General features: G+C 35.9%; 1 protein-coding gene across 1 annotated transcript in view; it reads left to right on the forward strand.

Annotated features, from left to right (window-relative positions):
- Window positions 1–13,461, forward strand: part of LOC136004778 (transcription initiation factor TFIID subunit 4-like) — a 147,664-nt gene that overhangs the window by 7,272 nt on the left and 126,931 nt on the right. The window contains exons 3-6 of the mRNA XM_065661619.1: window positions 8,903–9,037; window positions 10,131–10,358; window positions 11,240–11,362; window positions 13,090–13,179. Of these exons, the coding sequence (XP_065517691.1) occupies window positions 8,903–9,037; window positions 10,131–10,358; window positions 11,240–11,362; window positions 13,090–13,179 (576 nt within the window). The remainder of the gene's footprint in view (window positions 1–8,902; window positions 9,038–10,130; window positions 10,359–11,239; window positions 11,363–13,089; window positions 13,180–13,461) is intronic.

The following is a 13,461-nucleotide window of genomic DNA, read 5'->3' on the forward strand; positions in this document are numbered from 1 at the left end:
CTTTACAAGTGTTAGTGCTAATAAGCTGGTTGAAAGTAGAAAAAAACAGCAAGACCTTATGAATGATTAATGTCTTTTATTGGATGCAAAAGTTTGATTATTTTAATGTAGTGGGATTAAAATCATGGTATTGCACCTTGTCAGGATTCATCTCCTTGGACAGATCTTCATAGTAGCTGCCCAAACTGTATTGCATCATTTCTTTATTTGTTGTAATTAGCAAGGGTAAGAAATAATTAATATTGTCCTTGGGAAATTTGCATTGTACTTCCTTGACTCTGCATGTGGTCTGAGGCTCTTCTTCCATTTTGACAGTGCTTATGTTTTATAAATGTTTGACCTTAACACTTAAAAATGATAGTTGATGGCCTTTTAAAACCAGACAGTGAAGGTTTCAAGCCTAAAGGTTTATACTGTCAGAATTAGGCACTAGACTTTTATTTGATTAGGTGGATTATAACGAGAGTCCTTGGTTTTCTGGAGGGAAGTCCAGTGACAATTATTATGCTAAGGTTTTAGAAGTGCCAGTATTTGAGTAGTTATTATGATTAATCAAGAAACGGGATCAAGTTCCAAAATACAAGAAATTGTATATCCTGAAAAATATTTTTTTTCAGTGAGTTTATAATTAAGTTTTTTTCTTTCAGTATCAAATTCTGATATGTCAGCTGAATTCTGTCAATTAAAATTTTCAGATTTTAACAGGTATGGAAAATAGTGTCTTATGGGTTTATGTGAAGTATGATAGTTAATCCTAGTCTCCACAGTGACTGAAACAGAAAAATTATGTGTGCCATTGGTTCATGACAGACAAAATATAAAAATTACTTGCTTGAGTCCTGCGAAATATTTTGCAAAGTTGATGAGCATTACAAGCTATGCATTTTTTTTTTTTACCTCTAGAACATCAAATGCCTATCTCTGGTATGTTAGTGGGATGATTGTTTACGTTACTGTGCAGAGCTCAGATGTACTATCGTGTTTTTATTCAGTTATTTCAAGTTAGTTTTATTTGAATTAAAATGCAGGGTGCTTTAAATATGTAGAATTTACTAATGTACTTCAGTCACTGACTTTGTGTTTTATTCTATTTTACTTACGTAGAAAGTCTGTGCAGGTGGTAACTTGCAGTCTGCTGTAAGTATTGTAGGAAATAGTAACTTATTGTATCAGAAAAAGTCAGGTTTCATGCTTTATAGGTAGTATGGTTGCTTTTCTGCAGCTTGTTCTAATTCCTAGCCACTGTCTGAAGTCACTCAGCTAAGTGATTGCTTTCAGTGTTAATTCTATATGCACTTTAAATAATTATTGTGTTAAGAAAGTGTTATGAGCTATATAGTTAGATGTAAAACACAGGTTATTAAATAACATGCCAAAGAAATTGCAAAAGCTCACAGTTACTTTTGGCAAATCATTAAGAAGTGTTTTGAGTGAAAACTGGAGAACATAAAACGAACTATGAATTACTTTTTTAAAAAATATTGGAAAGATTGTCTGAAAAGTTACCAAATTTGACAGCTCTTTGAATCACTCCCCTTGATAACTAAGTAATTCTTCCTTCACTTGCAAAAAAGGAGGAGGAGAAAATAAGGCAATGTTTTAAATGCATTTGGATGAGATTGATGTAGTTGATACATGCAGAGCTGTCCAGGTTCTAAACTGCTTCTGCAGCAGTTCAGAGATTTTCTTCTTGTGTCTCAGGCCATATCTTCTCCTAGCTGTTTGAGAGGAAAAACGATTGGGTTTCTCATGAAAATTCCTTTAGCTTCAGCAGCTGGGCCTGTATCCAGGAAGGAGCCACCTTTCTCTGGGAACAATGGAAGCTCTCGAAATGCAGAAAGTGTAGTCTGTTTCCCTTGGGATTTAGTATATGGGCTTAGGATAATGCTTTGCTTAAAGACAGTGGCTTTATCCTTACATGTTGCATTGCTGAAGGTTGAGAAGTCAGTTACCTCCGTACAGTAGTACTTAGTTTTACAGGGAATCAATACAGCCATATGTAGCAGATGGGAACCTAGCTAAGAGTTAGTTCTCTCTCATGACTGAGAGACATAACAAAGGAAGTTTTTGTCACAGTGTATTCTGTAGAGCGTGGATGTTTATGTTCATCTTTACTGTTTGTCAGAAATAGGCAGGAAAACATAAATGTGCAGTTGTCCTGTGACCTTCACGTTTGGCCACACAAGAATGCCTGGCCGATGTTCTTGCCGTGGACAACAGTGAGATAATGAGAAACTGCCTGGCTTAGCAAGCAAACAATTAGAGATCTGGCATAAAGCTGGTTGTTTTTCTAAGGGTATAAAGGCAGGACCCTCTTGAAGCTGAATCTGGAGCCTTACCTGTGGGTGGACGCATTGCATGGGAATTTTCTCAGTTGCTTGAGACTCCCAGCGTTGACTGCAACGGGGCCTCCCAGCTGACAGTGTGGACCTGGATGATTATTCAGTGGTGACTGGTCATGTATTTCTTCTTAATCTCTTTTCTCTCTATGCAGTAATAACTTGATGCATGGTTAATTTTCTTCTGTACTTATATGTATATATATATATGATTTGCATTAATATATACAGACAGATATAGACCCTATTCATGTTAGTGTGCTTGTTTGCTTTAGTGTGCTTGTTTAATAAGCTGTGCACGTTATGTCTATATTGTATAGCTAGGGTATGATTGTTTTCTTGTGTGCTATGCCTGTCAGCAGAACACCATCCTCTTCCCTTCCCAAGTTTAAGAAAAGATACTTTGATTGGAGTGCCAAGCACACAAATTTAGAAAGATTAAGGTACATAACTTCCCGTTTATCCTATACTAATTTCTTGTGTACATATGCAGTGAATTCCTTACAGTCTATGTGAGATAAAAGCACAGAGATAAAAGCTTCAGCTAGGCAATCAAGGCACAAAGTTGATCCTGCACAGCAGATGTAAGTCTAATGTTTCTTATATTTTGAGCTCTTGACTTCGCTGTTTAAGACATTGTTTGACTTCTATTGTTTGTAATACCTTTGGCTAATTCTTTTGCAGCTTTTAGGGGTAGATGATGTAAGTTAATGTAGTACAGCTTTGGGGACAATTTTGAAGATAACTCCAGTTTGAAAGAAAGGTTCTTCTTGAGTCTTAGGTGTGTTCATCTGTCATTAGACAGTTATGCTTCTCTCAATTGCTGCTGTGTAAAATATGAATAAAAGCTGCTTATTTCAATTCCTAGGAGAATTCTGGAAAACTGGCTAATGAGAATAAGCAGCTATCTTGTCGGAAAGGTTTCAGTTCTGATTGGTTTATTGCCAAGCTCAAAGGCTCTGGAGCATGGGCGTGTGTCAAAAAAGGATGTACAATGTCTGAACCAGTGTCAGAAGTAGTGAAATGGATTCAATCAAAATAATCGGAATATGTAAATAACAGATAGTACAGAGAAAGCAGTAATTGAGAGAAGTGCCTTCAATAGAAAAATTTACTTGATATTTTAATGATCTTTTACATCAGACTTTCTGGTTTCTTTAAATAAAATATTCAGGAAAAGCATGAATAGATGTGATTGCATTATACAACAGTTTTAGTTTAGGTCCACTTATAAGATTGTATGGGACTGTAATAAGGGGATATTGACTACAGCTAACAAACCTTTTCAGGTTTTTTGTGGGGGGAAAATATTGCAAGATATTCAGGTATATAAAACCAAAATATTTTTCACATTGTGAATATATATTCCATCTTATTGATGCAGCTATGAGAGGCTTGCCTTTCTTAAATTGGCATCTTATGTTTTACATGGAAGTACTCAGACTTCCATGACTTGGTTGATGAGAAAATGAACATGAGCCAGCAGTGTGTGCTCCCAGCCCAGAAAGCTAGCTGTATTCTGGGCTTCATCAAAAGGAGTGTGACCAGCAGGTCGAAGGAGGTGATCCTGCCCTCTACTCTGCTCTTGTGAGACCTCACTTGGAGCATTGTGTGCAGTTCTGGTGTCCTCAACATAAAAAGAACATGGAACTGTTGGAACAAGTCCAGAGGAGGCCACGAGGATGATCAGGGGACTGGAGCACCTCCCGTATGAAGACAGGCTGAGGAAGTTGGGGCTGTTCAGCCTGGAGAAGAGAAGCAGCCTTCCAGTACCTGAAGGGGGCCTATAGGGATGCTGGGGAGGGACTCTTCATCAGGGACTGTAGTGACAGGACAAGGGGTAACGGGTTAAAACTTAAACAGGGGAAGTTTAGATTGTATATAAAGAGGAAGTTCTTTACTGTAAGGGCGCTGAGGCACTAGAATGGGTTGCCCAGGGAAGCTGTGAATGCTCCATCCCTGGTGGTGTTCAAGGCTGCCATGGTTTAGTGTGAGGTGTCCCTGTCCATGGCAGGGGGGTTGGAACTAGATGATCTTAAGGTCCTTTCCAACCCTAACTATTCTATGATTCTATGACTATTGTATTGTAATCTCTTGATGCATTAAGAAGTGCAATTTTGTTGTGCTGTGAATAGTTTTTCAGTGATAGTATGCTTGTTTGAACAAAACATATTTAATGAAATAAAAAAAACACCTTTGGATGTTTAAAGCAAACATTGGTTCGAGTTAACTGTGCTTAAATTCTTACTGTACATTTTTTCTTCATAGTTTCTGTTTCCTTTAAATTTTGATAATTTAAGATGGGTATTAAAAAATTATTAATGTTGCCAAAATTTTATCTGCTTATGGGGTCTTAGTTAAGGTACAGGATTTTGAGGAAACAAGCTGTAATTTAATGGAACTTTGGTTGATCTTAGAAAAATTTTGTTCTGGATTCTTGTATTGCAAGCAGGTCAAATAAGCAGGGGTTTGCTTGAATTACCATATTCTCCAGAGGTAATAAGTACATTTAGAAGTCTTCTAAAACTGGTTGTTTGATGACATGAAATTTTTGCCTCCACAACTTGTTTTGAAGCTTATACTTGTGAAATTATGAAAAATAGGTAGGTGCTGCCATCTAGTTTTTCTTTCTTGCGTTTCTTTTGTTTACATTATTCATTTGTACAGTTTATGGCATTTCATGCTTTTGATGCAGATTGTTTGCTGGTTTTCAGTATCTTAATACCCAGTTGGGTTTATATTAATAAAAAGCAAAAAATAAGTTATGTACTTAATTATTTTAAACTAAAATTATTTTATTAGTTACAAAATTTAAGTGCTACTGTCCATTGAGAATATAAAGTGAGTATCATACAGGAAAGACCAGTGTTAACCTCACTTGTAATATTTTATTACAGAATATCTGTTACTGGAACTTACAAATCAGGGGAAATAGTGTATATTGGAATCTTCATTGCATATATAGGAATTTTGGTCTTAAGACTTTACTAATAATTTTGTTCCAAGCTTGATTCAAAATGTGTTTTCCAGTGTTAAGCTGCTTTGTATATTTTTAGTGATCAGAAAATGTAGTGTGAAGTTACATGTAAAGTTTGATCGTTTGGTCCATCGCAGGCATCTAAGTAGGCTGTTTAACAATTCTTCTTTAACAATTCTTCTGTTACAAATATAATTACCAATCATTTGAGTCTGGCTCAATTTGGCTGTATTTTTACCAGATTGGAAACCAAATTCCTGACATACAGATTGCTTTTCATCTGATGTTTAAGCACGTGTTCCAGATCAACCATAGTTGAAAGAATTAGGAGGCAGTCAGTAAGTACATCAAGTTTTTCCATGAACTCTGCAGAAAATGGACAGAGTTTTAAGTATTCAAAAGCAGGGTTTGGTTATGGGGAGTGTTATGATACCTTAACAGTAGGTAGGGCTACAAGCCACGCCTATAAAAAAGGTTGTGGAAATTAGTTACTCTAAAATGATGTGGTAATTTGACCCTAGCTGGAGACCTGGTGCCCACCAAAGCTGCTCTATCAGTCCCCTCCTCAGCTGGACAGGGTATTGTAGAATGTACTAATTTAGAGAGTGGATTTACAGGACACAGCGTAATTCCACACTGACTTCTGTGAGCAGTTCTAATCTGCACTGACTGCCCTGCTGGAAGTCACTTCGTGTACCCTGAAACTGGAGTTACTTGCATTATGTGGGTAACTTCTGCAGGCAGAATGGACTTTGGGATATGCCCTCTCCAAGCTGGCCGGATGACAGCCAGATGTGTTCGAAAATTCTAATTTCTACAGTAGCACTGTGGTGTGTTCTGCTTAGCAATTTCTCATGTCTCTGTATGGACAGAGCCAGATCATGTCTATATGCAAAAGGCATAATAATAAGCATTCTGAAGTGTCCCTGTGGAAGTTGGTGGTGGATTACATACTGTATTCAGTCAATTTCTAGTTTCCCACCTGTTAATGCCCGAGTAGAGGGGGAAAAAGCCTCTTAAACATCACCTTAATGTATTCAGGAAATGTAGCGATATGTGATACGTCTAATCAAAAATAATAGTTACGTGTGAAAATGTATTCCATTCTAAGCTTCTCTTTTTAATTTTGGAATTTAACAGCATCATACCAAACCTCAGCAGGTTAAAAAACATCATAAATTCTTTTAGCTTTTTCCAGGAGGAGCCTGACATTTTGGGTTATGATTTTTTTTTTTTTTATGTGATGATAACTTTTGTTTTCTGTTTGATGGATTCTCATGAGATCTGTTTACAGCTTTCCTTTCATAGAAAACACAGCTATTTGTTTCTAAACAGTTTTACCAGTTGTTCTTGAAGCATTTGTGTTGAGCATCCTTAGAGTGTCTTCTGGCAACTTGTAGCTGTCATTTGCAGATCATTTCCATGATACTTAAGGATTTCTCTAGGCTAGTTGCTTGTTATGTTTCTCATCCATGTATTTCATAGTTACCTTTTTTAAGATTTATGAGTTTTGGGACCATGTTAGTAAACTGTTGCATTACATTGTTTGCAGCTCTGTGGTAGTAAGGCTTTTATTTCGTATCCCACACATTAATAAGAGGTTTTAATGCCATTTTGTATTAAAGGCTTTTGTCACTATTGATTTTAAGACTAAGGGTAAATTTAGTCTTCATGTTGTGCAGTTTGCTTGTGTGGTCTGGCACAGTAGAATGTATACCTAGTCGGATAGCATGCTGTTACGATAATGAAATTTTATGTTTTAATTACGTATGTTTTTGGTTTCATGTATGTTCCTGTGATGAATCATGGGCATTTATTAGATGAGGGGGAAAAACCCAACCCTCTAGTTAGCAGTCTGAGCTCTTTGTATTTACAGATTTCTGGCTCCAGATATTTCTTGGAACTGAGTAGCTTCCAGAAGTTTGCCTGGTTGTGTGCTTGCTTAGTATATCGTCACCTCTGGAAGCACTGACAAGGAGGGGGCAGATATCACAGGCCTGCTGTATTTTTAGATTGGAAACACTGATTAATGAGCAAGATATACAGTATTTCTGGGTGGGTTTTTTTAATTCTACTATTCATCAGGTAAATAAAATTTTATTCAACAAGTATTTAAGGAAATTGAAGCAAGTAGTCTTTACAATGAAGAAAAGAGGTATGATATTGAAAACCAGAAAAGGTTTTTATATGATCATTCTTCAGAAAAACCCAGACATTCTACTTATTCATGATTATGCTGTTTATTGTCTCTAGGCTGTCTCAGTATGGAAGACAGCTCTAGTCAATATTTTTAAAATCTTGAAAGCTGTTGAAACAAAAAAAAAGGTTTTGTTCAGATGTCAGGTAGATTTTTTTGTTTGTTTGTTTTCCTTTCCTTTTTTTCCCCCCTGAGTACAGAAGGTTGATATCCAGTAGATGATGATGCTGGACTGATTGTTAAGGAATGCTTGGGGCTTTGAATGCCTGCCTGGGCCTTTACTCCTTTTGGAGAACTCTTAAGTATACTGGATGTTCTTCGAAGAAGTATTTTGTGTAGGCTTAATATAAAATGTAAGAATCTAAAATAAGCCATTTTTATAAAAATATTAACTGAAGACATATAAATTAAAATTTCAATCAGGAAAAATTAGTTTTATCTTGTGAGAAACAATATTCTCCCTGAATTTATTTACTAGAGCCACTTAGAAAATTTGCCTTTTCTGAGTATTTGTTTGAATGTGAATCTTAATAAATGCAAGGTATAAGAGACTAGGGGGGCCTCCATTTTTTAATAATGAGTGGTTCTGTTTTTGTCAAAATTGCCACATTGTGTGATATATTTCTTCCGTAATGGTGTTTACATTCCTGTAGAATTAAATATCAACATACCTGGAGATATTTTTTATTCCTAAATCTTGTCTTTTATGTGATGGTAAGCGATTTTGGTCTCCCACTTAAATTGCAAGACCAGTATGTTTGCTGCATGAGGCAAATTTACAGAGTTGTAGAGTATGCTACTGAGTGAAAAGCTGTAAGCCAGTAATTTTCCTTTGTTTGCACTTGACATTCTGTTCTGGTTACAGTGACAAAGATTTTCCTAATGCTTAGACTTCATTTCTGTGCAAGTTAGTTTCTGTATATTTTAATCTGAAAGTATTTTTCTGCTCTCTGGATTTTCTCTCCGTGTTCTTTTTCTTTAAGGAAAAGTACTAGAACAGACCAGCAAATACTGAAATGAGCAATATGTGTTACTGGCAATTATGAACCAAAATACTGATGAATACTGACAAGTGAATGTTACAACTGAACTAATGTATCAATGTAATACCAATTTTTTCAGGTCATAGAATGTCCTTTTTTTCCTGATCTTTTCCACAAAGCTGCAAGAGAAGTAGTTTTTTATGAGAAATATTGAAAATACACCATTAAGCATGAGAAAGCTCATTATTGCATTATTTGTGAATATATATTTAAAACATATTACTGGTTTGTGGGTTTTTTTTCAGCATTAATAATGATTCCTCATGTAATCACTATCATTGAAGTGTCTTAGAGATCAAATTATTAAAGAGGAAAACTAATAAAATGCTTATTTTTCCTTTATTAGCAACCAGCTTCTGTAGCCACATCTCCTGTCCGCCTGGGACTTCCAGTGCAAGCCAAAGTTGTTCAGTCAGCTGCACCTGTCAGTGCTACGTCTGCTGCAGCTCTGCCAGGAGGCTCTATTCTCGCCCATACCACAGTGAGTAGTAACAATACAGAAACCAAAAGGTGTGTGAGGAAAAGGCTGTTTGTAGTTACATGTTCTTTTCAAAAGTGAATTTAATGTTCTGATGTTTAATGTTCATGTAGGACTATGGGGAACTGTTTTGAGCTGAAAAAGGGTAGATTCGGATTAGGTATTAGGCACAAGTTCTTCCTCGTGAGGGTGGTGGGGTGCTGGCACAGGTTGCTCAGAGAAGCTGTGGCTGCCCCATCCCTGGCAGTGTTCAAGGCCAGTTTGGACGGGGCTTGCAGCAGCCTGGTCTAGTGGAAGGTGTCCCTGCCCATGGCAGAGGGTTGGAACTGGATGAGCTTTGAGATCCCTTGCAACGCAAACCGTTGTATGATTCTATGTTTGTTTTTACTGCAAACATAATCCCAGAAATTGATAACAAATGTATAGTCAGACTGTTACACAGGTCCTGAGTGATAGCCTAGATTTTATTTTCTACTGTTTCCTAGATAAAAAAATTGCGGGTACTATAGATTCAGTTTTAAGCTTCTTCTAAAAGGAAAAACTTAAATCAGCTGGACTGGCATACCATTTCAATAGTGGACATGCTGCACTGCGTTTGCCTCTGTAGAGACTGGTGGTATCTGCTGTGTGGTCACTGGTGCTGCAGGATCCATGGCATCACCTGTAGCATCACAGTGCAGGTGCATGGGTCGGCTTGTAACTGTGTACAGCAACAGCTCATATTCATATGACACAACACTGGTGTAAACCTTATGACATGAGCACAGATCATTGGGAATTGACTTGTTTGTGTCAAGAGACAAATTTACAGCAAGTTGTGTTACAGAAGTCACATCATTGTGGTGGTTTTAAACTGCTGGATAATAGCAACTAATTTTTAGTTGTGCATTCATTTATATAATAAAAAGAGGATTTCGCTGATCAATAAAGAGTGGCAAAATTAGGATTAAAAGCAAGTAAAGTCAGTGGTTTTATTTTGTAAGTAATTTGAAAAGAAACAAGTTTTTCTTGTCAGGCTTTGAAAAACTTTATGGTTGAGCAAAAGAATTAAAGGAAGATAATTACCTAGGGTTTTTTCAATATAAAATGTGAACAGGTATCAGTAGCCACGACGAGCGCTCAGAATTTATTCAAGGCAACAGTAGCAACTGGAACATCAACTTCTCAACAACTTGCAGTCATTACTGGTGGACAAACTCAAGCTTCAGCACAAACCCAGGGTCAGCCTCGGCTGCCAGTTCCACCTCATACAACAACACAAGTACCAGCACAGCCCCACGTCATACCAAGCTCTCCTGTAGCTGGAACTACAGGTGTATCACAGGTAAGCTTTAACATGTTAGAAACTTGGTTTTCTTAGTACTTTTTAAACTTCTCAGGCCTATTCAGAAGCAGGAAGAGTTTTTCCTCATGCCAGCACGCTTCCTGTGATAGAATAAATACTTTACAAACAAGAAACCCTTCCACTCATTCAGCTAAATAGGATACATATTCTGGGATGGAGGATGAACATTTGTGGTCAATAGTGAAACAACTATTCTCTTTCTGCTGACAGAACAATCAGGCCTTCAGTCTTACAGACTTCATTATTATTGTGTTACTGGGCCTCAAAACTGTGGTTACACTGAAGTGTTTCCATTTCCATGAGTAATTATACCACATAAAAATAAAGGCTTGAAAAAATTAAAGCATCTGTTTTCCTACTGGTGAAGAAAAGATTAGAGAAGGTGATATTTGAAGACTATTTCTAATTTTATTTTACTGCTGTAGCTGCCTTGTACAGAAGCATACTGAATCAATAATTTAACAAATTAAGACAGCTTGGGAAACATTGTACATTGTGTATTGGGCTCTTAAAGGAGAGTGCATCTCTACAGGTTGTTGTTGGAGATATGCTTCTCATATTTAAGGTTCTTTTTATCAAAGCAGACTGTACACTATTAAATATATTTTTTCTTTTTTTTCCTTCTTTTTTTCTCTTTTGTTTTTGTTAGTATTTGTGAGGTATGATGTTCAGTTACATGAAAAAGTGAAGAAAATGTCAGGTAACTAGCAGCAAGAGCAAAATACCAGCAGATGTATTTCGATGTCCTGCCTCAGTTAGAACAATTTCATAATTTTTCCTGTATATAGTGATCAGAGCATGCATTTATCCTGATTGCAGAATAGCCTGGATCTGATATTTCTTTTCTTTGGCTTTTGCAGGAAATGCAAGAGAATGTGAAAAAATGCAAAAACTTTTTAGCTACCCTTATAAAACTTGCTTCTCATAATTCACCATCTCCAGAAACATCCCGTAATGTGAAAGCTCTGGTTCAAGATTTGCTGGTAAATAGTTATCTTTCATTCTGTCATTTATTGATTAAGCTTGTTATTTGCATACGCTAAGGACTATTACTTTGACCTTCGCTGTTTTTTGAGGTTTTTTTTTCTGTAATGTAAGTGAAGGGCTGCATCAAAATGCGAATATTCTGTATATTACATATCTTCAAAAGTCTCCTAAAGGTAGGCCGTCTCTTCAATTTCTGAAGGGGGAAATGCAACAAAGCAGTTTATATGCATTTGTGGAGAACACTCTTGTTTTGATGGGTAATACTGTGGTCTTTTATTTAGGTAAAGATAGTAAAATACAGTATTTTCCTTGGGTTCTCACTCAGTTTCTTTTCCTCCAAACTGTAGTCTTTTCTGAAACAGTAAGAAGCTATTTAATGTTTTAACCACAGAATGAATTTAAATGCATGCCTCCACAATGTGGTTTAGAGTTTCTAGGGCTGAAGTAAAAGTGTTTTGCTAAGCTGCTGAGTCCAGGCAGTTCTGCAGACAGATACCCCTGCATGGAGCCTAAACTGCAAGTGGGTTTCAAAAGGCAAAGTTGTGTTTCAGCTAGAGAGAGTCCTCGGGCCCAGAAAAAGTCTGACCTACGGTCTTCAGTACAACTTGCATTTCAGTGAATTGTATAAATGAGTTGCACACATACAGTTACTGTCGAGCTGGACAAAACGGTCAAGCTTCTTAAAAAAATATTAAATATAGTCTATGAAGAACTTGGATGTAAAAGCAGTTGATGCATATATCTTTGAATTGATTGACAGAGTAATCTCTGTATTTAGACAAGTCTAACACTTTTTTCATGTAGGAGTCATTCAACAGTAATATTAATGATTCCAGTTTTGTTTTAACTTTTGAAAAAACTAAGATTACCTAAGTAAAGGTAATTACTATAGTATTTTAAACCAACTAGTAAGACATATGTATAATAAATTCATTTATTGAAGGTTAGTTTTGTTTGGTTTTGTTCTTCTTCTGTATCAGTCCAGGAAAGCTAATGAATGTCTTTTTTACAGCCTGAGATTGTAAGTAATGATACTTCAGAAATATTATAAAATACACCTTTATTACAGAGTTTTTCTGTATTAACTACTAAACAAGCGATTATATTTTTCATAAATTTAAAAGTGTATGTTTTGTGAATATACATATATACATTTATACAGGTGAAAATTTTATATATATACTTATATGCATACTTTGTATATATGCATATGCTTTACATATATATGTGTATATATATAGATATATATGTGTATATGCATACACATATTCTAAGTTAAATTGAACCCTCAAAATTTGTTTTGGAATTAAGTAAAGATAATTTTCATATTAAAAGGGCTGGCAAATTTTATAATAGTTGGTAAGGTTATTTCAACAACCTGTTTTTTTTTTCAATCTTTTAATTTTAAAAGAAGAAATAACTATGTAAATGTTAGCATGAGAATGGAATCCCAAAAAAGACTTAAGTGTGTGGGATTTCATTGTGTCTTAAATTGTACATGCCCAAGAGAACTTCTTGAATTCCAAGGGGCTTGCTGTGTATGTAGATTAGCTCTTGACAGAAGGATTTTATAGATACAGAGGAGTTGAGGGACTTCAGTTTGGAAGTTGTTCTTGATACGGTAACCCATTTAGCTACAGATATATACATATACTTATCTAGAAAAAAACCCAACGAAACAACTCAGATGAGTTGTTGGTGCTTTTTCTCTTTCCCCCTAAAGGATGCAAAGATTGATCCAGAAGAATTTACAGCCCGCCTTCAGTCAGAGCTCAAATCATCTCCTCAGCCATATCTTGTACCTTTCCTTAAGGTAATGTGAATCTTGCTTATATAAATTTATTTCCATAAAATGTCATTACATGAAGTTTTAGAATATACTTTTAAAAAATATATTTGAAATAATTGATCTCGCTTGTAATCTGGAACTAATCTAAGATGGAAGTTCTGATGTGATACCAAATGGATTTATTGTAGGGTCCTAAATTAGTATTTGTGGGGTAAATTTAACTTTTATTTAGTTCTTGTGCATCAGCTGCAAAAGCATCCGTATACAAGATTATATGCAAACATACAAAGTGTGTTTAATTATGCC

The sequence above is a fragment of the Lathamus discolor genome, chromosome Z (genome assembly GCF_037157495.1).
Source record: "Lathamus discolor isolate bLatDis1 chromosome Z, bLatDis1.hap1, whole genome shotgun sequence".
NCBI lineage: Eukaryota > Metazoa > Chordata > Aves > Psittaciformes > Psittacidae > Lathamus > Lathamus discolor.